Source organism: Chiloscyllium plagiosum, unplaced genomic scaffold, assembly GCF_037043375.1.
Source record: "Chiloscyllium plagiosum isolate Xiang-an unplaced genomic scaffold, Cpla_swu_hap1 HiC_scaffold_4, whole genome shotgun sequence".
NCBI lineage: Eukaryota > Metazoa > Chordata > Chondrichthyes > Orectolobiformes > Hemiscylliidae > Chiloscyllium > Chiloscyllium plagiosum.
The window spans coordinates 75,465,432-75,489,196 of NW_028270142.1; the positions used below are offsets into that span (position 1 = coordinate 75,465,432).

Below are 23,765 nucleotides of genomic sequence, written 5' to 3' on the forward strand. Positions count from 1 at the left end.
GAAGACTGATGCAAAATATTGGTTTGTTATTTGTCACTTCCCTGTTCCTCATCGTTAATTCCCCATTTTTGTCCTTCAAGCAGCCCACACTTACAGTAACTCAAGTATGTTTTTTTTAAAAAAACAGTAGAAGCTCTTGCTATGTTTTGCCAAACTATTGTCATAATTAATTTCTTCCTTTTTATCAGCTTTTCACCATCTACTACTGGTTCCTTGTTTTAAAAACAAAGTCCCCAATCTTCTGACCAATCACTAGTTTTTACTGCATTATGTGGTTTTGTTTAGGATTGGAAGTTTATCCTTGTCATTTGAATTTTCCTTTTTGACTGAAATCAAGTTTTACCGAGCACTATGAAATATTTGCAGAAATGTCTGCCACTGCTCATCCACCTACTTTCCTCTTACACTATCCCAACCTGCTTGAGACAACTCTTATCTCTACTCCTCTTGTCATTGCCTTTCTTGAAGTAGAGGACACTGGTTTGAGACCCAATTTGCTCAACCTCAAACTGAATTTGAAATTCTTCTATAATGTGAACACAGGGTCCTTAACTGAGATCTCTTATCAATCCTGCATGATTTACATATTACTAGATCTAAATTAGCCCGTCACCAGGTAGATCTTGCAACATACCCTTCTAAGAAGCAAGTCCTATTGCACTTTACAAATTTGACATCCATGATTTGTATTGTTAACATGCTGTCTGAAATCATACATTGAACTGCACAATTAGTTTCCTCCTTGTGCATCTTCATTGTTTTCCAATGTGGTTCCAATGAAGTCTGTCCCCTCCTTTCCCCAGTGGTGGTGCGAGAGCCCATTTTCCCATACAAATCTTTGAACTATGCATTTACCTCTCATTTACCCTTTGTCAATTTGCATATAATTCAGGTTGCAATTCAAAGATTATGATCTTTGTGGTTTTGCTTTTGAAATTAGCCTGAGTTGTTCATAATCCCTCAGCAGAACTTTCTACCTAGGTCGTTAGCATCTATTTGGACCATGACAACTGGATTCTTCTCCAGTCTAGAAGATATGTCCTGACCTTGATGTCCTGGGGAATAGCATGGAAATTGTGAAGTCATGTGAAGCAAACTTTTAAACCCCCTTAAATATAGGATAGTGCCAGATCTTTGCCAGGTAACAAGTGTTCTTACATGTTTGATTAGGTGATTAGTGTGGAAACAGGCCCTTTGGCCCAACAAGTCCACACCAACCCTCCGAAGAGTAACCCACCCAGACCCATTCCCTCTGACTAATGCATCTAACGATGGGCAATTTAGTTTAACAAAAAGAAAACGATGTGAACTGCAAATCAGAGGAAACATTTTTTAAAACTCAGCGGGTGGTTGTGATCTAAATGGAAAGGGTACTGGGTGCAGTAGTAACATTGAAAAGGGAATTGGAAAAATATTAGAGCTCTTAAAAATTATGCAAGGCTTTGGGGTAAGAGTATAGGACTGGGTTCAATTGATAGGATATACCAAAGAGCTGGCAAAGCGTGATGGGCAGAATAACCTCATTTCATGATTCTGGATAAAGACTTGCTATGCCACTGCCAAATTATGTCAGGTCACCATTTAATATAAATATAAGCTATTGCTGCTATCACTCTGATCTTTCATTCAGGCTTACCACATCAGCAACATTTTATAAAGATTGCAACATTTATAAATTGTACATTCTAAAAACCCAGAGATTTTTCTGGAAAATGGTTTAAACATCTGTAGGTGTTCTTCTGCCTTCAAATTCTAATTCTAACAAATTAGCATTATATATTTTGCAAAATTTTACAGTGCTCCTCATTGCCAATTGTATTTTGTTTCCGAACTTAAGAACTAATTTGCGAAAACATCATCATCTCCCCATTCTATATTAAAATTTCCCAAGGTTTTTTTTGTTTATTTAGTAGAAGTACACTTTGGGAATACTTGATTTGTGCATTTGTGACACCAGCTTCTGACTTTTGCCCTTAGGTTCTATTTTCATGATTTGCAGAAACCTGGGGCAAAGAGCGATTGCACAAAACTAAGTGAGCCTGAAACTGATTTCCACAATGAAAAGTGGTATTTTCATCATGTAGAACTAGGAAGAAAATCATTTGAACAGGTAAACTTCTCCCTTAGTCCCATAACAGTTATAGAACAAAAGCATTCCCTATTGAATGATGAGAAGCAACATTGTAAACAAGCATGTCATATAAAAATAAAAGTCCAGATTGTGAATTGGTAGAATAACAGATCGCCTCATCTGTTAATATGTTTAATAAAACATTCTCTCAACTGTTACTTAAGTTTTTGGGTAACTACACATTATTTCAATAAGTCAATTCTTGATTTATTTGAAAAACCTTTTCATTTTTACAGAACTGATAGTTGGAAATTGGCTGTTTGTAAGCTGCATGTAATCTTTCATTGAAAGATGTGAGCATTAGAGGCACCTGGGACATTCCTTAAGGAAGTGTCCTTGGACCAATCATCTTCAGCTGCATCATCAGTGATCCTCCCTCCATAAAGTCAGAGATGGGAATGTTCCTTGACGATTACACGTTCAATACTGTTCGCAACTCCTCGTACACTATAGTAGGATGTGGACAACAGTGAGGCTTGGACTGACAAGTGGCAAGTAACATTTGCATCAAGTGCTGCCAATAATTATCTCCAACTAGACACATTATAGCCAAAGCCTTGGACTTTCAATGGCCTTACCATCACCATCAAAATCCTGGAAGTTACCATTGACCAGAACCTAAATTGGACTAGCTATATAAATATGGTTAAAAATGAAAATGTTAGAGACTTGGAATTCTTCAGTGAGTAACTCAACTCTTAATTCTCCCAAAGCATGTCCGCTGTCTGCACTGCAAATGTCAGGAGTGTGATGGAATACTGTTCATTTGCCTTAATGTGTGCAGCTCCAACAATAGTCAAAAAGCTTGACACCATTTAGGACAAAACAGCCCATAAAGTTGGCAACCCAACCCCCACCTGCAACATTCACTTCTTCCAATACTGATGCACAGTGGCTTTAATATGTACTAGCTACAAAATGTGATGCAATAACTTACAAAGCCTCTTATTAGAAAGCACTTTCCAAACCTTTCTCTTCAAACCTAACAGGACTAGCATCATAGATGCATGAGATCACAACCATCTGCAAGTGTCTCTGTAAGCTGCAGACTATTCTGACTCAGAACTATATCACTGTTGCTAGGTCAAATTCTTATAATTTTCTATCAGCATTGTGGTATACCTACCTTCAGTAAACTGCAGTGGTTCAAGACGACAGGCGACATGATGGTTCAGTGGTTAGCACTGCTGCCTTACAGGGCCAGGGATCTAGGTTTGATTCAAGTCTCTAGTGTCTGTGAGGGTTTTCACTGAGTGCTCATGTTTCCTCCCATAGTCCAGAGATGTGTAGGTTAGATGGACTGGTCATGCTAAGTTGCCTGTTGTGTCCAGAGATTGCAGGTTAGAAAGATTAGCCATGGTAAATGCAGGATTTCAGGGATAGGTGGGCTGGATCTGAATGGGACAATCTTTAGAGGGTCAGTGTGGATCGATGGGCCAAATGGTCTCCTTCTGCATCATCGGGATTGTACGAAGACTGCTCACTACCATCTTCTCAAGAACAACTAATAATGGACAATAATTGTTGGATAATCTAGCAATGTCCACTCCAGTGAATGAATAAGAAATGGGACATGTTGTAGAATCATACAGTCATTCAGTCCAATTTGTCCATGTTTCCCAAACTGAACTCTCCATTTGGCCCGTATCCCTCTAAACCTGTTTCATCCAGTGCCTACAGCAAAAGGAGAGAATTTTCCTTGTACATCATTTAAGAAAAATTGACTAATAAAACACTTTTTAAAGGAATTTATAATCACAGAGCTTTTTATTATTTGTTCTTGAGTTGTGGGTGTCATAAATTACCCATAAGCTGATAGTGTCCCACTGCCTCGAACCTCTGCTTTCTGTCTCATAGTAACACCCACAATGCTGTTAGGAAAGGTGCTGTGTTCCAAGTCCAAGACTTGGATCCAGCAACAGTGAAGGAATGACAATAACTTCAAGTTAGGATGGTGAGTGATTTGAAGAGGTAATCGTAGATAGTCTTCCAATGTGTCTGTTGCCCTTGACCCTCTGAGTGGTTGAAGTCACAGCTTTAGAAGATTCTTTAGCAAACAAGCATATGTAAACAGCAATAGGGATCGTATTTGGATGTAGATGATTTGAAATTGATAAAAGAAAGGTCTGTATCTCTGGATTCAAAATCCTGCCATTGTAGATATTTGGAATTGGGAGTCTAATAGCAAAGAACAATACAGCATAGGAACAGGCCCATCGGGTCACATGTGGGCAGACACATTCTATCCATCCATACTAAAACAGTCTTCATTTACAGGATCCGTATCCTTTCCTTTTCATGTATTCGTCCAGGTGTTTCTTGAATGCTGCTATTTGTCTGCTTCCACCATCACCTCTGGCAGCGCATTTCAGGCAGTTGCCCCACACTGAAAAAGTTGCATTGCACGTCTCTTTTAAACTCTTTCGCCACCCTAACATTTTGAGCTTGTGTCCTCTAGTAATTGATCCCTCCATCCTGAGTAAAAGCCTCCTATTTTTCACTCTGTCTATGTCATTCACAATCTTATAAACTGATATTACGTCACTCCTCAACTTCTTGCTTTCCAGTAAAAACGGAGCCTAGTCTATCTCACCTTTCTTCATAGCTAAAGTTCCTCATACAAGGCAACATCAGGGTAAACATTTTCTGTACCCTCTCCAATATCATTCTGGTAGTGTAGTGATCAGAACTGTACACTATATTCAAGTATGGGCTAACTAAAATTATATACAGCTGCAGTATAACTTGTCTTTCCTACTCAATGCCCCTTCCAATGAAGGGAAGCATGCCATAGACCTTTTTTATTAACTTACCTACTAGTGCTGCACCTTTTAAGTAATCTGTGGACCTGCACACCCAGACCCCTCTGCATATCAATACTGTTAAGAGTTCTGCCATTCACTGTATAATTTCCACCTGTACTTAACCTTCCAAAATGCATCACCTAATGATGACCGTGCAACTAATGTAGATTGTCGGAAAAATCCAACTGAAACTGCCATCCTTATCTGTTTTGGCCTTTTCATGACTGCATACCCATAGCAAATTGATTGTCATTTAACTATCTTCTGGACAATTAGTGGTGGGTAGTAAATGCTGACCTTGCCAGTATACCATGAATGAATGAAGTTTTTAAAAAGTATATGATCAGTAAACAAAAATTTGACAAATAGTGAAAAGGACTTCAGGATGGTAAGATAGTGGAATAAGCAGGCAGACAGTAGACACAATTTAATGAGGATGTGTTTGAAGAAAACGAAAAGCATATAATTAAAGAATAGTGGTAACAGGGAGTGAAGGATGTTCATGTACATTATTGGGTAAAGGCATCCAGCATAAGAACGATGAAGAAGTAATGAATATATGCAAAATTTTGATTAGGCTACAGTTAGGAGTGTTGAGTGTATACAGTTTTGAATGTCCCATTACATGAAGGATGTTAAAGCTGTTGAGCATGTATTGTAGATTTGCCAGCATTATATCAAGGATGCAGACTATAGTTATGAGATGAGGATTATTATACACAAACGGAGATTTTTAAATTTGTGCACTGATTGGGCGGCACGGTGGCACAGTGGTTAGCACTGCTGCCTCACAGCGCCAGAGACCCGGGTTCAATTCCCGCCTCAGGCGACTGACTGTGTGGAGTTTGCACATTCTCCCCGTGTCTGCGTGGGTTTCCTCCGGGTGCTCCGGTTTCCTCCCACAGTCCAAAGATGTGCAGGTCAGGTGAATTGGCCATGCTAAATTGCCTGTAGTGTTAGGTAAGGGGTAAATGTAGGGTGGGTTACGCTTCGGCGGGTCGGTGTGGACTTGTTGGGCCGAAGGGCCTGTTTCCACACTGTAATGTAATCTAATCTAATCTAATCTGATTGTGCATAGAGAAAAAGTTATATTTTTGGTATTGTTAATCAGGATCACCATTTTAACGTTGCCACATTTGATGAAGGATCAGCAACCAGGAAATGTTACTGTTTTTCTGTGATGCTGACTGACCTAGTCAGAATTAGCAGCATTTCCGGTTTATATATTTCAGGTTCCCAGCATCTGCAGTAGTTTCATTTTTTGGTTAGTTGTGATTGCTGTAGTAGCAGCAACATAGACCCATTTAAAGATAGATTCATTTAAGATGCATCTGGACAGATGCATGAGTAGGTGGGGAGCAGAGGGATACAGATGCTTAGGAATTGGATGATAGTTTTAGACAGTAGATTTGGATCGGCTCAGGCTTAGGCTATACATTTTCTTTGTTAACATAGATACACTGAACCTAATAAAAGAATTGCAGATACTGGGAATCAGAAACAAAGTTCAGAGTTCTGAAAAAGGGTCACTGGATCCAAATATTAACTCTGATTTCTCTCCACAGATGCCAGACCTGCTCAGCTTTACCAGCAATTTCTGTTTTGGTGCTGTAAACACCTATTGTTTGAATAAAATACCGTTTACTTGAAAATATTTCTATTATTGGAGCAAGATGTTAACACAAATTAAGATATATTTATTCACACATTCACTTCTGGAGACACTGTGCACAGGAGAAAGATGATTTTATCTCTTTTGAAAAAACTATAGAGAATTAGAAATGGAATATGTTCTACTAAAGTTAGTAAATTCTGTGATTCATTGTGAACCATTAGAACATTATTCCAGATGTGGTTTGCATTGAGTATATATAATAACACAATTGGCAAAGTAAGACATTTTTCTGAAATCAGTCACACTATAGATTACCTTAAACAGCTTATAAAACACTCAACGCCTTTTACTGTTTATAGGTTCTAAGTGCCAAAGGTGTTGAACACATGAAACATCAGAAAGAAGAAACAGAAGTCAATTTACATCAGCACAACTGGGCCAAACTGAATTGTTCAGAAATCGGGCATTCTATGGACTGCGATGGCCACTGTCATCCCTGGTGATCTTTTAGAAATAAAGGATACTCAGAAGGTTCTAGTGGGGAAGCGTAAACAAAGTGACACCAAAGCAAGAAAATCCTTTCCTTGTCAGTTGTGCGGAAAGATCTTCACTAGTGTTGAGAAACTGAAAGTACATTCCTATTCACACACTGGTGAAAGACCCTACAAGTGTTCACACGAAGCCTGTACCAAGGCATTTGTGTCTAAGTATAAGCTACTGAGGTATGGAAAATTTGCTATAGGAATTATTACAATTTTTACAGCAACATTAGGGATATTTGCCTGTCAGGTTTTGGTACTTTGGTACCATATTTTACAGAAATTGTAAAGTTCAGATTTGGGCTCATTCTAAACTAAATAGTTGCTTGCTGCTAATTCACCTAAGTCATGTCACAGCAGGGTTGGAAGGAGACTGCATTAAATTGGTTTGATGAAAGAAATACTTTTTTGGCCACGTTTTTCAAAGTAATGATACCCAAATAATTAGGCTGAAACTGGGCATTTGTTCTATGTATATTTAGTCTCACACTTATACAAGAGATAAAAGGACATTTAACTAAATGTTGCTGTCAGATTTTGAGTTACTTGAAGATACTGTTATTGTTCTAATTACTGTTTTTACTGTATTTTAATTATGAGATATGAAGAGATTCTAAAGACATCAAAATAATTAGAATTGAATTCAATAGTGAATATATTGAAATAATGGGAATTTCCATTCCGTACTTCTAAAGCTGGCCAAATTAATGCACATAAAGCTTCTTGGATATTTCATGTGAGATTTAAATACATTGGTCTTGAAGCAGGTCCCAATTACAAAACTGATCAACCTGTCACTCGCCAATACCCCGAAATTGTCAATTAATGATGTGTTAATTTTTTCATTTAACTTATTTTTCCAATCAGCCTATTCAGACAGATGTTATTCCATACCTCTGAAACAGGTGGGATTTGAACCCACTATCCCCTGGTCCAGTGGCAGGGACACTACCACACTGCCACAAGAGTACCGTTTTAGTAGTTTTGTTTTGTAAATTCAGCTTTTTTCTAGTTAGCCTATTGAGAGATATTATTACATATCTCTGGAGCAGGTGGGACCTGAACTCTTGCCTCCCAGTCTAGACGTTGAGACACTACCACTATGCCACAAAAGGACCCTAAATTAATGCTTATTTTTTTAATGTAGATTAGCCCCGCAACCACTTTTAAATACTGTTTAATCAACCAGTCCAGAACCACTATGGCATGCCTCTGGAGTAGATGGGATATGAACCTGGATTGCCTAGCTCAGAGGTGGGAAACTACCATTGTGTCACAAGAGGGCCTCCACACTTTCATTGATGTTTTCTTAATTTAACCTATTTTTCTAATCAATCTATCCAAAGGTGTAGAGATTCTAAAGAATTGAATTCAATAGTGAATATATTGAAATAATGGGAATTTCCATCCCGTACTTACACACCTCGGGAGCATGAGGGACTTAAATCTAGGTCTCCTAGATTGTGATCCTACTCTCCAGGAATAGGATCACAAGCACTGTGCCAGAAGAGGGTCCTAAATTAATGGCGACTGTGTGATTCTCAATTCGTTTCACCCTCCTGCGGGACTTTGAGATTCTGGAGATAAAAATAGGTTCAGGTACACCAACTGACACTTTAAAATCTTTTAAATATTTTCAAGTCATTTCAAGTCATGTAAAATTGTACAAATTTCAGATGGTACACTAACAAGTCTGACAACATTTTTTCTGACAAAACCATTTTCAGCTGTATTAATCTTTTTTTTCTTGTGGGACACCTGCCAGCATTTATTGCCCATCCCTAGTCCCTATAACAGATCGGGAGGAATACCTTTTAAGACTTTATTCTGAAACACTACCAGGTTGCACTGGTTCATTGCAAATTTGAGCAGATAGTGGTGAAGTGAATAACACCCCAAAACTGGCGCAATTTCTGGTGCAGTTTGCATCTTGTTCACAGGTTATGTTAAAAATGGAAACTTTACACCTTGACTTTACAGAATAATTTCAGCATTACTTTGTTTTTTCCTCAATAACTTTTATTGTTTCAGTCCTTTTCAAAACATTAGTAGTTTTCAATACATCCAAGAAGTATTATTTAAAAGGTTGCATTAGTTATAAATAATTTAAAAGTATTAAGAGAAGTGAGACAAAAGCAAGCATATGTAGTTATCTCCGATCACTCATTTTCTCACTAACTGAAGAAACACAAGGGATCAAATGGCCAATTCCTGTTCCTATTCTATAGATGCAAATAGTCTACATGCTAGCCTACAAAAATATGAAACTCTGCAAGAAGCTATATCCTTCAACTCTGGCATATAATAGCAATTATATATCTGCTAGTGTAAAAACTGTAGGCCAATAAAGCAATAGTTTCAGTAGTTGTTTTTCTCAGAATTTGTCCTTCCAATCTAGCACTTTGCATTAATGTATTTTTAAACAATATTCCTTAGCTAAGTTTTAAATATTATGTTTATTATAAAAATAAACTAAAAATGAAATACTTAGTTTATAAATACAATTTTTGATATAAATTTATTGAAATCTGATTATTTTGTGTTTGAAGTATTGTGTAGAACATAGATCAGTACAACGTAGGAGCATGCCCTATGGCCTGCTATGTGTATGTTGACTATGATGCCATTCTAGACTAATCTCATCTGCCTATACGTAGTCTGTTCCTTTATTCCCTGCCAGTTCATGAATGTGTCTAAATAGCTCTTAAACATTGCTATACTATCTGCTTCTACCACCACCTCCCCTGGCAGTGTGTTCCAGGCACCTACCAAACTGTGTAAAAAATAAATTTTCCTTGCACATCATTTTTAAATCTTACCCTCCCTCACCTTTAAACATATGTCTCTTATGTTTCACCTTTGTGGGGGGGGGGGGAAGACGACTCTGACTATCCATGCCTCTCTCAATTCTATACACTTCTAACTGGTCGTCCTTCAGCCTTTGGTGCTCTAGCTAAAAACAAGCCAAGTTTATTCAATACCTCCTTTTATAGCTACTATACTCCAATCCAGGCAACTTCGTGTCAAACTGCTTTTTCATCCTTTCCAAAGCCTCCGCATCCATTCTATAGTGTGGTGACCAGAACTGCATACTGTACTCCAAATAGAATCATAGAGATGTACAGCATGGAAACAGACCCTTCGGTCCAACCTGTCCAGGCCGACCAGATATCCCAACCTAATCTAGTCCCACCTGCCAGCACCCGGCCCATATCCCTCCAAACCCTTCCTATTCATGTACACATCCAAATGCCTCTTAAATGTTGCAATTGTACCAGCCTCCACCACATCCTCTGGCAGCTCATTCCATATACGTATCACCCTCTGCTTGAAAATGTTGCCCCTTAGGTCCCTTTTATATCTTTCCCCCCTCACTGTAAACCTAAGCCCTCTAGTTCTGGACTCCCCGATCCGAGGGAAAAGGCTTCGTCTATTTATCTTATCCATGCCCCTCAGTCTCCGATGCTGTTGCATTTTACCTACTAAGATACAGTACTTCACACTTCACTAGACAAAACACTATCTGCCATTTCTCTGCCCAACTTTCCGACTGGTCGATATCCTGCTATCTCCTTTGAAACCTTCTTCACTATCCACAACTCTACCGATTTTCATGTCATCTGCTAACTAATCAGATGACCAAATTGTATATTTGTTTGTATAATAAATCACAAGCAGAGGACCCAGCTCTGATCCTTTCTGAACACCACTTGTCACAGACAACTCAACCAAGTTTGTGAGAGAAGGCTTTCCCTTCATAAAGCCATGCTGACTATCCATAATAAGTCTGCTCTTCAAATGTGAGTAAATGCTTGTCTTTAAGAATTTTTCCAATAATGTCCCTACCATTGATGTAAGGCTCACTGTCTATAATTTTCCTGGAGTATCTTCTTAAACAAAGGAACAACATTGGCTATTCACCAGTATTCTAAGCTCTTTAGTATTTTAGGCTAGATCCCATCAGGCCCTGGGGACTTATCTACCTTAATTTTTTCAAAACATTCAAAACCACCAGCACCTTAATATTGACATGGCCCAGAATATTATGATACGCCTCCCTCATCTGACCATCACCCATTTCGCTCTCCTTGGTGAATACTGATGAAAAGAACTCCTCATATCCATATAAAATGTCTTGGGGTTCTGTTTAATCCTGCTTGCTAAGGACATTTCAGCCTTCCTAATTTCTTGTTTAAGTTCTTTTCTGCTTCCTTTGTACTCCTCAAGGGCCTTGTTTGATTTTAGTTTCCTAAACCTTACTTTTGCTTACTTTTTCTTTTTGACTAATCTTTCAATATCTTTTATCATCCAGGATTCCCGAATTTTGCCATCTTTATGTTTCAGCCTCACAAGAATGTGCCAGTCCTGAATTCTGATCAACTGACTCCCACATGTCAGATGTGGATTCACCCTCAAACAGCCATGCGCAGTCTAATTCCTCCAGTTCTTTCCTAATACTGTATAGAAAATCAGTGATTTTCTTTTTGGTTTAAGCCTAATAAATTATATTTAAAATAACTACATTTTTTTTGATAAAATTCAGTTTTTACAAAACTATTTGAAAACAAGGTATGCATATATTTCTATATTATTTTATTGTGAATATATATTTTTAGCAATGTTAATTATACAGATGCTTCATACTTTTCAAATTTTAATCTGCTATATTAACATTTGGTGAAAGCTCAAATAGATTAATACTACAATTTGGAGAGTGGGATTTAGTATAAATGCATTGAATTCATGTGCAAAAATTTGAAGATTTGTTCCTTTATCCATTTTTGATAAAATAATGGGGAGGCAATGCCCTAGTGCTATTATCGCTGGACTGTTAATCAAGGGACCCAGGTTCAAATCCTGCCATGGCAGTTGGTGAAATTTGAACTCAATTTAAAAAAAACAAAATCCGAATTAAAAATCTAATGATGACCATGAATCTGTTGTGAAAACCTGTGTGGGTCAATATTTGCCATCTTACCTGTGACTCCAGATCCACAGCAAGCTGGTTGACGCTTAATAGCCCTCTGGGGAATTAGGGATGAGCAATAAACGTGGCATAGCTAGAGATATCCTCTTCCCATAAGTGAACTTTTCTCTTAAAAAAAAGCTCAGACGTTTTGTAGAATTTTCAATGACTTTACCATATTTTCCTTCGATATTGAGAATGTGCCAAATATTTAAATATCTTTCCAAAGCTCCTTATCATTTGGAAATGATCTGTCCACCCGGAATCTCAAATTAATTGGAAGGGGTTTTTACTTCCAAAACGTTTTCCTAATACCTTAGCTGCACTGTGAATCATTAACATTTTCAATATTTCACTTTCTCTGATCACAAAAATCATAGTTTGCATTAACAATTTTATGCATATTAGTTATTGAATGTAAAACAATTATTTTGTAATTAGTACAGAAAAAGCAGATGATGAAACCAATTAAATTGCCTATACTTGATTGCTAAGTTATCTATAAATGATTAAAATATTTGAAACTTTTATAATTATTTGGTTAGAAAAGCAACCTAATTACTAAATATTATACAAAAATATTCTCAATTATCTGACACTTGTTTACTTTCTTCTGTAATGAAGCCTTCATTTTTAGTTTAAGGTGACTGTCTTCATTTCCAAGAAAACTAATAGCCCATACATTTTTTTCAACTATTAATGGCTTTCTTAGTTTTTGTGAAGTAGGTATTTGTTTTTCTTTGAGGATATTACTTTTAGATGCAAATAATATTTGGTTAAAATATTTCATTAACTTTCTTCAATAATGTAGGGGCACCTTTTGGATGTCTCCAAGGTACTTCTCCCTAACTTATAAATCAAAGTTCGTGCAGAGGAAATAACTCAGCCTTTTTTTAAAATAATTTCCTCGTGAATATAACTTGATTGACTTTAGAAGTAGTAATGAATATAAGATATTATCAAAATATTTGTTACTAATTCAATACATAGGTTTTATTGAACTAATTTTTAGAAAAAATCTTATTTCCACATGCTTTTCTTGTCTTATTTTAATCCTATAAACAGTATAATCCCCACAGCCTATAATTACACGAACATAGAACATTACAGGGCACTACAAGCCCTTTGTCCCTCGATGTTGCGCCAGCCTGTTAAGCCCATCTAATTTACACTATTTCGTTTTCATCCATATGTTTATCGAATGACCATTTAAATGCCCTTAAACTTGCAAGTCTACTATTGTTGCAGGCAGGGTGTTCCACCCCCTACTACTTAGTAAAGAACTTACCTTTCACATCTGTTCTACATCTATAACCTCTCAATTTAAAGCTGTCCCCTCATGCTAGCCGTCACTATCCAAGGAAAAAGGCTGTCAGTGCCCACCCTATCTAATCCTCTGATTATCTTGTATGTCTCAATTAAGTCACCTCTCAACCTTCTTCTCTCTAAAAGATCAGCCTCCAGTCAGTCAGCCTTTCCTCATAAGACCTACCCTCTAAACCAGGCAACATCCTCGTAAATCTCCTCTGAGCCCTTTCCAAAGCTTCCACATCCTTCCTATAAGGTAGTGACTAGAACTGTACACAATACTGCAAGTGCAACCGTGCCAGAGTTTTTTATTTAGATTACTTACAATGTGGAAACAGGCCCTTCGGCCCAACAAGTCCACACCGTCCCTCCAAAGAGCAACCCACCCAGACCCATTCCCCTACATTTACCCCTTCACCTAACACTACGGGCAATTTAGCATGGCCAATTCACCTAACCTACACATCTTTGGACTGTGGGAGGAAACCAGAGCACCCGGAGGAAACCCACGCAGATACAGGGAGAATGTGCAAACTCCACATAGACAGTTGCCCGAGGCGGGAATTGAACCCGGGTCTCTGGCGCTGTGAGGCAGCAGTGCTAACCACTGTGCCTCCGTGCCACCCATTTTGTACAGCTGCAACGTGATCTCATAGCTCCGAAACTCAATCCCTCTACCACTAAAAGCTAACACAATGTATGCCGCCTTAACACTCCTATCAACCTGGGTGACAACTTTCAAGATCTCATGGACTCTGAAATCTCTCTGCTCATCTACACTACCAAGAATCCTACCCAGTATTCTGTATTCCTGTTGCTCCTTCCAAAGTAAATTACCTCGCACTTTTCCACATTAAGCTCCATTTGCCACCTCTCAGCCCAACTCTGCAGCTTATCTATGTCCCTCTGTAACCTGCAACATCCTTCCACACTGTCCACAATCCCACTGACTTTAGTGCCATCTGTAAATTTGCTAACCCATCCTTCTGTGCCCTCACCCAGGTTATTTATAAAAATGACAAACAGCAGTGGCCCCAAAACAGATCCTTGCCGTACACCACTAGAAACTGAACACTTGGATGAATATTTCCCGTCAATCACCACCTTTCAACTAATCAATTTCTGATCCAAACTGTTAAATCACGCTCACTCCCATGTCTCCATATATTTTGCAATAGGCTACCATGGGGAACCTTATCAAATGCTTTACTGAAATCCATATACACCACATCAACTGCTTTACCCTCATCCACCTGTTTGGTCACCTTCTCAAAAGAACTCTAAGGTTTGTAAAGCATGACCTACCCTTCTCAAAACCTTGTTGACTATCCCTAATCAAATTATTCGTCTCTAACTGATTATAAATCCTATCTCTTGTAATCCTTTCCAACACTTTACCCACAACCGAAGTAAGGCTCACTGGTCCATAATTATCAGGGGACAAGGGGACAACATTTGCTGTCCTCCAGTCTTCTGGCACTATTCCTGTAGACAATGATGACATAAAGATCAAAGTCGAAGGCTGTGCAATTTCCTCCCTGGCTTCCCAGAGAATCCACGGATAAATCCCATCCGGCCCAGGGAACTTAGCAATTCTGGAAACCACCTCCATGTGAATCTCAATCCGGTCTAGTCTAGTAGCCTGTATCTCAGTATGGTCCTGAACAACATTGTCTGTGCCTTTTTCCAGTGTGAATACTGACAAAAAATATTCATCTAGCACCTCCCCTATCTCCTCTGACTCAATGCACAACTTCCCACTACTGTCCTTGATTGGTCCTAATCTTACTTTAGTCGTTCTTTTATTCCTGATATGCCTATAAAAGCCCTTTAGGGTTTTTCTTGATGCTACCTGCCAACAACTTCCTGTCCCCTCCTGGCTCCTCTTAGCTCTCTCCATAAGTCTTTCCTGGCCAACCTGTAACTGTCAAGCACCTTAACTGAGGCTTCATGCCGCCGCCTTCTTGACAAGAGATGCAACTTCATTAGCAAACCACGACTCCTTCGTTTGACCACTTCCTGCCTGCCTGCCATCTGATTAGATGTTTATAAATGTTCTTACTGGCAATAATTTATTTATACTTTCTGCCCAATATTTTGGGGGTTTAAATAAATATAAAGTGATACGTGCTTTGAACTTTGAATAAATTAGACTTTTTAAAACATTAATGCATTCTATAACTTTTAAATTATTTATATGGATGTATAAACTGAAGTAGGATTACAGCAACATTTTATTCCTAATTTTCTGTTCATTTATGTTTGGGGAGTATACTGTCATGTTTAATTGCCTACTCAAAACTAATAAAGCTGATGTGCTTTACTTTTATGCAGATATTTAAATTCATTAATTCAGTACCAATAACCATTTGTATCTATTCAAGGCATATGGCCACCCATTCACCTCAGAAGACCCACAAGTGTACTTATTGTGAGAAAATGTTCCATCGTAAAGATCACCTAAAAAACCACCTACAGACTCATGATCCAAACAAGGAAGCCTTCAAGTGTGAGGAATGTGGGAAAAACTACAATACAAAGCTTGGTTATAAACGTCATCTGGCTCTACATGCTGCAACTAGTGGTGACCTTACCTGTAAAGTTTGCTTACAAACATTTGAAAGCACAGGAGTGTTACTGGAGCACCTGAGGACACATGCTGGCAAGTCAAGTGGCACAAAGGAAAAAAAACACCGGTGTGACCACTGTGACCGTTGTTTCTATACACGGAAAGATGTTCGGAGACACATGGTAGTACACACTGGAAGGAAAGACTTCCTTTGTCAGTACTGTGCCCAGAGATTTGGTCGGAAGGACCACTTGACACGCCACATGAAAAAAAGTCATTCTCAAGAGCTGCTGAAGGTGAAAACTGAACCACCAGATTTTGTGGATCTATTTAGCTCTAATCCATCATTGTCCTTAAAAGATGAGCTAACACCAGTGATGTCTGTGGTTTCCAGTGAACTGACAACTAGGCCATTTACAAATGCTTTACAAATGAATATTTACAGTGCCCATATTCAGACAATGCAAACGCTAGGGTCAACAAACCAAATGGTCTCTACACCATTACCTTTAGGAATGAGTTGCCCATTAGAAATTGAATCTTCAATTCGGCCTCCTCAAGAACTCTCCTCAAAATATTTCCTTGGCTCTACCTCATATGCCATTGCAATGCCTGAAAAAGGACAACCATTAAAGAATGAAATAGATAGTTACTTAATGGATATACAAAGTGATTTGCTTTCCTCCTCCCATGACACTCAATCATCCTCATCAAAACTGGGCTTGGAATTGCAGGCAGGGTCTCTGGGTGATGGATATGGGGATATTTTACTTTCAAAAAGTCCAACGGTCCTCTCTGAACCTCTGAATACATCATCTTTAGACTTTTCTCAGTTGTTAAGTTTCTTGCCACTTAATAGTCCTGCATACAATCAGCCAGTTTCTTTTGGCAATCCTGGAGTGTGTTATACACAGGACGAACCTCACACATCCCTCCTTCCTCTTGCATCACAGAACCAGGATTCACATGAAACTGGCAACAGTATTGGTCTCCATGCTCTACATCCTTTATCTACAGTCTTCACGACTAGCTTAAGCACAACAACACTACCACGTTTTCACCAGGCTTTCCAATAGCCAATGCAACTTTCTGATCCACTTCCTTTTACATAGATTCTTCTCTGTGGTGTCAGTTTCCAGATGGAATATTAAGGAATTGGCCTGTAGACTCTTAATGGCTTCTAATATCTTGCTACTTTGTGAATAGTCACAGGAGACGAGCAAAAATGGGTAGCACAAAACTGTGTACTTTTGTTCATGATGGGAACATCCTGTGTAGCAGCTGATGTATAATAAATATGCATTGCAGGTTAGTAAGGAGATTTGAATCTAATCTACCATTAATAAAGTCAAATTGACTAGTCTGGAGTTTTATAGAAAGAATACATACTCCATAGCACCTCATCCGACACAAAGAGTGATGGTTCTTATAGGTGTAACTTTGAGGCATTAAAAAAGAATTTTCAGGTTTAGTTAGAGTGACTGCAACATTCACAGTGCATTTTCCTTTTTTAAAAAAAAACACAAACTATTCAATTTTAAACTAAGGTCCATGTTACTTTGTGAAATGATTTTACGAAGTTGGTTTTTAGATCTTTTGGTGGTTCTTAATTGTGATTTTAAGTTTCAACATCAAGTACCTTTTAAACTGGGGGCATATCTGTGCACCTGGAACCTAGCAATTTTTTTTAATTCAAATGCTCCAAAGAAGTTATGGGGAATAGATTAATTTAAATTATATGCAAACTGAAACACTTTGAAAATCTGTAAAGCTTATAAATGCCATCAAATTCAATACAGTGCATTTTAAAAACTCTGGCTATGACTTTATTGAAATTCATTTACTATGTTGCAATAGAAATCCAGTATGAATTCTGTTTTTCAATTTAGCAATTATATTCCTTTAAATTTATTTTAAATTTCAAATGATCAATTAAATTTATGCAATAGATATTCAACTGAATGTTTGAATATTCAATATGTCAGAACACAATTGACAAAAGCTAATAATGCATATTCATCTAAGATGGTTTAAATTCACCTACATTTGATTATTGGTTTAGCTATAAATTCTATTATGAGTATTTTCCAATTAACTCCTACTTTAAAACAAGACAAGTGAAAGAGAGGATTTCTGAAATTTATGCAGAGTTTAAAGAGAGGAATAGAATCAACTAATGACAAATAAGTTATGTTTTGGTAGAATCCTTATTTATTTGTTACATAAAACTACACATTCTCCTTGTTTTTTTAATTCTAATAGCATATTTAGTCAATGTGCTTAGCTAAATATTTTGGGCTATTTATTGTTTAATAATTTTTTCAGTACTTGCTGCTCCAAAAACCACTTGGCACATTCCTGGAGAATCATTTCACTCATTCTTACTTGGTCTACTTTAAATTTAAAGTTATGACAACCATTTTGAATTGATTTTCTTTAGATTTTATTTGACCCTTGTTTACCTCCATCATATTACTAATGTTAACTATCATTTCTGCAGCATCATAATGCACTTGAATTTCATCTTTCATTGATGAAATGAAGACTGTATTGGAATTGTTATCCATAGATAAACTAAACCTCAAAGTACTGTATTTCTTTAAAAATCTCAAAGACCTAATTTGAACTGAAAAATTAATTGTACTTATTTCTTTTGTATTTGTAGTTTGAAAAGGTGCACTTCAGAGGTACCAGTACTTACAATCAGTACTTAACACAGTACTTGAACTCATTCTGAGTTTAATTTGGAGTTTTCTTAATGCCATTCTTGCTAGTGAGTGAATTCTGTTTTGAGATAATGAGTGCCATTTGTTTTCTTGTACTATACACAACGAAAGAAAAATGTGCATTGGCTTGAAATCTAAAATTTAAAGAAAAGCTGGAAAATTCTTCATGTCTGGTAGCATGTGTAAGTGAGAAAGAGTTAATGTTTCAGGTTGGTTATATGTTTTGATGAAATATCTCCATAAATGCTGCTAGGTTTGCTGAGTATTTCTAGTATTATGTTTTTATTACAAATGTTGGAAATAGTTTAGGTAAGGAGTAAATATATTACTTTCGTAGCAGATATTGATCTAACTGATCATGATTTAACCAGCTAGTCAATCTCTGTAAGCTATTTAACAAGTGAAAAGCTTTTCATTTAGTAGGTAATGTTATTATCAAGTAGCAAGATGTGTTACAATCTATTTTATTGGTTAGTTTTTAGCTCAGAAACAAAACATGTCAGAAACAGTGAACCCAAATGTAACTCTTAAGTGAATGGCCTCACTCAATATGCCTATGGCTTTATGGAGAGAACAGAAAAGTTAACACTTCTGGTATAACTTTGCAGAAATGTTATGTAACACCTAAAATGTTAACGTGTGACACCTAAATATTAACATATTTGGTCTTTTCACAAATGATCATTGACTTAATGCATATTCATCAATTAGCTATGCTTTCCATCTCATTAGCTTCTTTAGGGCATTTACTTAATGGAATATTGTTTAATGAAAATAACCTGAAGCCCAAGAAGATGAAATGTAGGGAGAACCAGAATAACCTTGTTGACTTTGTGAAATCCCATTTCCACGTCTGTTAATATTAAACTCCTACCTATTATCTGTGACTGATGTTAGGCCAAACTGTCTGCAATTCATGGTTTTCTCCGTCCTTCCAATTTCCCATGTTAGAGTGGCACTGTGACCCTTGAATCTGTGGGGTGCACCACTATTCAGAATCTGACTGCTAACAATAGATTAATGCAATACTTCCATTTTAATTTTGTAGTTGAAATTTGAGGTGCAAAGTTCCACTCAGCAAATCTGAGTAACAATGGTTCACAATTTAGCACTTAGTTAACACTTGATTGTCCCAAGAGATCCTAATTATTTGTCAAACAGAAAAGTGTTTCTTGCTACATGGATTTGATTATGAATTTGAAACTCTGAAGTACATAGATCATTTTCCTCTGTGTGGGTTTCTCATTTCATTTAGGACTATCGCAGAATAATGACTGTCCTGCAAATAAGACCTTTCAGTTGTAGATACCCAAAGAACAACAGGAGACTTGCCAATCCTGGCAGTAAGTAATAGAACAGTCCTTCTGCATTGAATAAAATCATACTGGCATTTACTTAATGTCAAGGTATCTCAGTTCTTTACATGAATGACCTTATTAAAATGTAGTTACTATTAACAAATTTCTGCTTATAATTGAAACCTCAAACTGAAATATGTTGGATCTGTAATTATGAGAGCTGAAGCTTGGAAATTATATCTTTTTGGAGGTATTATTTTAGATAATGCCTTGCAGTGCTTCCGTTTAGAGTTTTCAAACTCAGCATTGTATTATCATTGAAGATTTAGAATATAATTAATGTTACTAGATGGAACTAATATTTTTTTAAAACAACGAGTTTTTTTGTCTGTAATCCTTAGCTCTGGTCAATTGTTCTTGGAATTTGAAGGAATTTGCATCTAATTGGGATTAGAGGCAAATGAAACTGAAAATTAGCCCCATCACCCAATTACCTCAATTCTGTTTCCCTTCAGCCTTTGGGCTATTTTTGTGGAGTCATGATTGAAAAATTTGGCTTTTAGTTTTCTTAATTGGCAGGGACCAATTTAAGTGCCTGGAGGCAGGCACAATGGGGTCAAGTTCTCCAGGCAGGCCAAGTGGTTGCTCCATCTGTGTGTAAGAGCATTCACAGGGCACCCTGCAGCAGGATTCTCTTCAACTCAGTGGCCTGGCTGCTGAATTTATGTTTTAGTGAAAGATATGAATAAATTAGGGACAGTGTGCTTCCATTTTGAAAGCTTTCAATGTTATTTATCTTTCACTAATGCCTGCTGTTAATTAAGAGAGCATGATCAGTTCACTCTGGGATAAGCTGGAGTGTAAAATCCGACAAATCCTATTTCCTGGTCAGAGAGAGAGTTCAATTCACCCATTAATGTTTGGTCATTCACATAGTGAGGCTACTGTTTTTAAATTTGTGAAAGATTTAGCACTTAAGTTCAAATGCATGCATTAGAGTTTTGAACAATGACTAAGCAGTACTTAGAATTTGGCTTTTAATTGAACATTTTCTCAGCAACAGAATTAGGCGTTATGCATCCAATGTATTATTCAGCAAGTGTTAATGAAAGATTTGCTTTCCTAAACCCCTCCCACCACCAGATTTGTAGGTAGATTATTTAAACAGGAGAGAATTGTCTAGTTCTTAAAGTCAATTAACTGTAAAATAATACAGCATAGTTATTAAAAAGATATGTTTTAAAAAACTATTGAAAAGATAACGCCTATAAAATAATTATAGAATTTCATAGATCCCAATCGAAAGATCTTTGGGGGGTGTTGGTGGGGGAGGTACGTGGAATTAGAATATTAATGCATTGCATTATTTATTTATAAAACATGTAAACAATCTATATTACATTGGTTTATTAGACAATCAAATGTTCTAGTCAGATTTGTTTTCATAAAACTCAATATTAATTATATAGATGTTTTGAGGTACTTCTGAAAATGTATTATTAAGGCATTTCATTTGCCAGAAGTAATCAGATAATTAAGATGTATATTGTACATGATATTTCAATTATTATTTCATTGTAAATAGTTCCAGAATGTAGTACACAAAACCTAATGTCCATTATGCTCTTTCTAAAACAGGTTTTCTGGTGGTAGTACCAAGTTGGAAAAGATCCCAAATTTGAAACTAAATAAAAACCAAAAGAATTGTGGATTCTGTAAATCAGAAAGAAAAAAACAGAAGTTGCTGCAAAAGTTCGAAGTCTGGAAGCATCTGTGAAGAGAAATCAGTTAACATTTTCTTCACAGATGCTACCAGGCCTTCTGAGCTTTTCCAACAACTTCGGTTTTTGTTCCATCGCTGAACCTGTAAAACTTCCTTGCACAGACACTTGCACAGGCTGAGCACCTGAAACTTTGGTTGCAGCATAGCTGAAAGGGTAATAATGGTGATAGGATAGCCAGTGGGTAAATTGTTTACAAATACCCATGAATGTTTACACAATCTGGATGTGGAATGACAAATCCAAATGTATGATCTGTTAGCCAACTAATAAAGAAAGTTCAGTTCTTTACATCAAAAATGCTTCTATTTAAGTACACCTTCTGACTTAAATTTAAACCAGAGAAAATTTTATTTTTTAGGATTTCTTATGGTTTAGAATAAGTTGAATATCTAAGCTGTCTAGAGGAAAAACCCACCACACATAATTGGAGGAAAAAATTTCAAAGGAAGACAACTAAGGAAGCCCATCCTATTTAGTTGACAAGTCATCACATTTTGAGAATAAGAGATATCCCATAAATAAAATAACATGGATAGATACTGTCTTTAATTCCTACATTCAAATTGCCTCTAAACTTAAGCTTTAAACAGTTATCTTTTAAAACATTGTTTCATGTCAACTAAGGCACAAGCAAGTACATGCTGCTTGAGAAGTGGAATTTTCATAAAATCTTGATTTATTTTTTCATTTGTCCAACAACTTCCTTTTTTTATAGATGCATAACATGTTTTACATTATTGTTATAGCACACTAGCATATAGTGTATTGTGTAAATTGTAGCCTTATCTACAGAATGTGCAAAATAACCTATATTTTTAGCACTTTCATTATCCCTTAATGTCTTAGATTCCCTACAGTGTGGAAACAGGCCCTTCAACCCAACAAGTCCACACCGACACTCCGAAGAGCAACCCACCCAGACCCATTTCCTTACATTTACCCCTGCACCAACACTACAGGCAATTTAGCATGGTCAATTCACCTAACCTGCACATCTTTGGATTGTGGGAGGAAACCGGAGCACCTGGAAAAAAACCCACGCAGACACGAGGAGGATATGCAAACTCCACACAGACAGCTGCCCGAGGCGGGAATTGAACCCGGGTCCCTGGCACTGTGAGGCTAACCCAGAACTCTCTTGAAGGTCATACATTTTAACCATCATTACAAACTTGTTTCAAGTGCTATTTAATTTCATAGTCTATTATTAGAGCGTTAGATTATAAAACAGTTCTTGTACATATAATTTTACATTTTCTATTTAACATTTTAGCTATAGTGCTATAGTGTTCCTTTTTTGTAAAAACAGAAGTCATATTTGCTTTACTTGCACAGGGTTGCTGTGTCCCACTTAGGGAATTAAATAAAGACAACATTTAAAAATGAGCTGTCTGACATCTTCCTTGCTGATGCTATATCATCAGCTCCCTCTAAGTAAATATATATACATAGACAAGAAAGTAAACACATGGATGAATTATATTGTTACGTCTCAACTGAAGCAAATTCAATGGGGAACACTCCATCAACACTTTTTAAAGCATGTATTTTGCTGCTATTTCACATTGTTTATATGAAACCAGTTCTTTTGTACGGTGAACTTCGCATTCCTTAGTTTAGTACTGCGATTATGTAGTGCAGTTACCAGTATCCAGAAGATTAAATGACATGGCTTTCATATGAAGCCACAATACACTATGCAGTTGTAGCAAAAAAAAAACCACCTGTTGGAAGGCTTTAAGATCTGATCAAAATCAATCAAAAAGTAGTATTCCTTCAATCTCTATATAGTGGAGGTTTGCTAGAACCATGTGAATTCTGACGCATTTATAGTGGAAATACTGTTGAACATTGTGCATTCTCCCTGAAGTGTTGTTACATCTATTGTTCGACATTTGTACATTCTCAAAGAACTGAAAAATACCAACAGTTTGCAAGCACACACCCCCCCAGCTTACATCAGTAAGATGGAAAGTTTAAGCAGATTGAGTGAATGTTAAGAAATGTAAACAGAATTAGATATTT

The 23,765-nt window shown here is 37.0% G+C and overlaps 1 protein-coding gene across 10 annotated transcripts in view; it reads left to right on the top strand.

The window, feature by feature from the left end:
* The window catches only part of plag1 (pleiomorphic adenoma gene 1), a 346,025-nt gene extending 322,784 nt beyond the window's left edge, over nt 1–23,241 (top strand). For 2 of the 10 annotated variants that reach the window (XM_087986371.1, XM_043688388.2), the window contains exons 3-5: nt 1,978–2,110; nt 6,910–7,272; nt 15,748–17,747. In XM_087986371.1, the coding sequence (XP_087842497.1) occupies nt 7,031–7,272; nt 15,748–17,008 (1,503 nt within the window). In that variant the 5' untranslated portion in view covers nt 1,978–2,110; nt 6,910–7,030 and the 3' untranslated portion in view covers nt 17,009–17,747. Of the gene's footprint in view, nt 1–1,977; nt 2,111–6,909; nt 7,273–11,401; nt 11,659–15,747; nt 17,748–19,913 lie in introns of those variants that run through there. The other 8 variants (XM_087986374.1, XM_087986372.1, XR_015756985.1 and 5 more) reach the window with 7 other exon arrangements.
* The last annotated feature ends 524 nt before the right edge of the window (nt 23,242–23,765 follow it).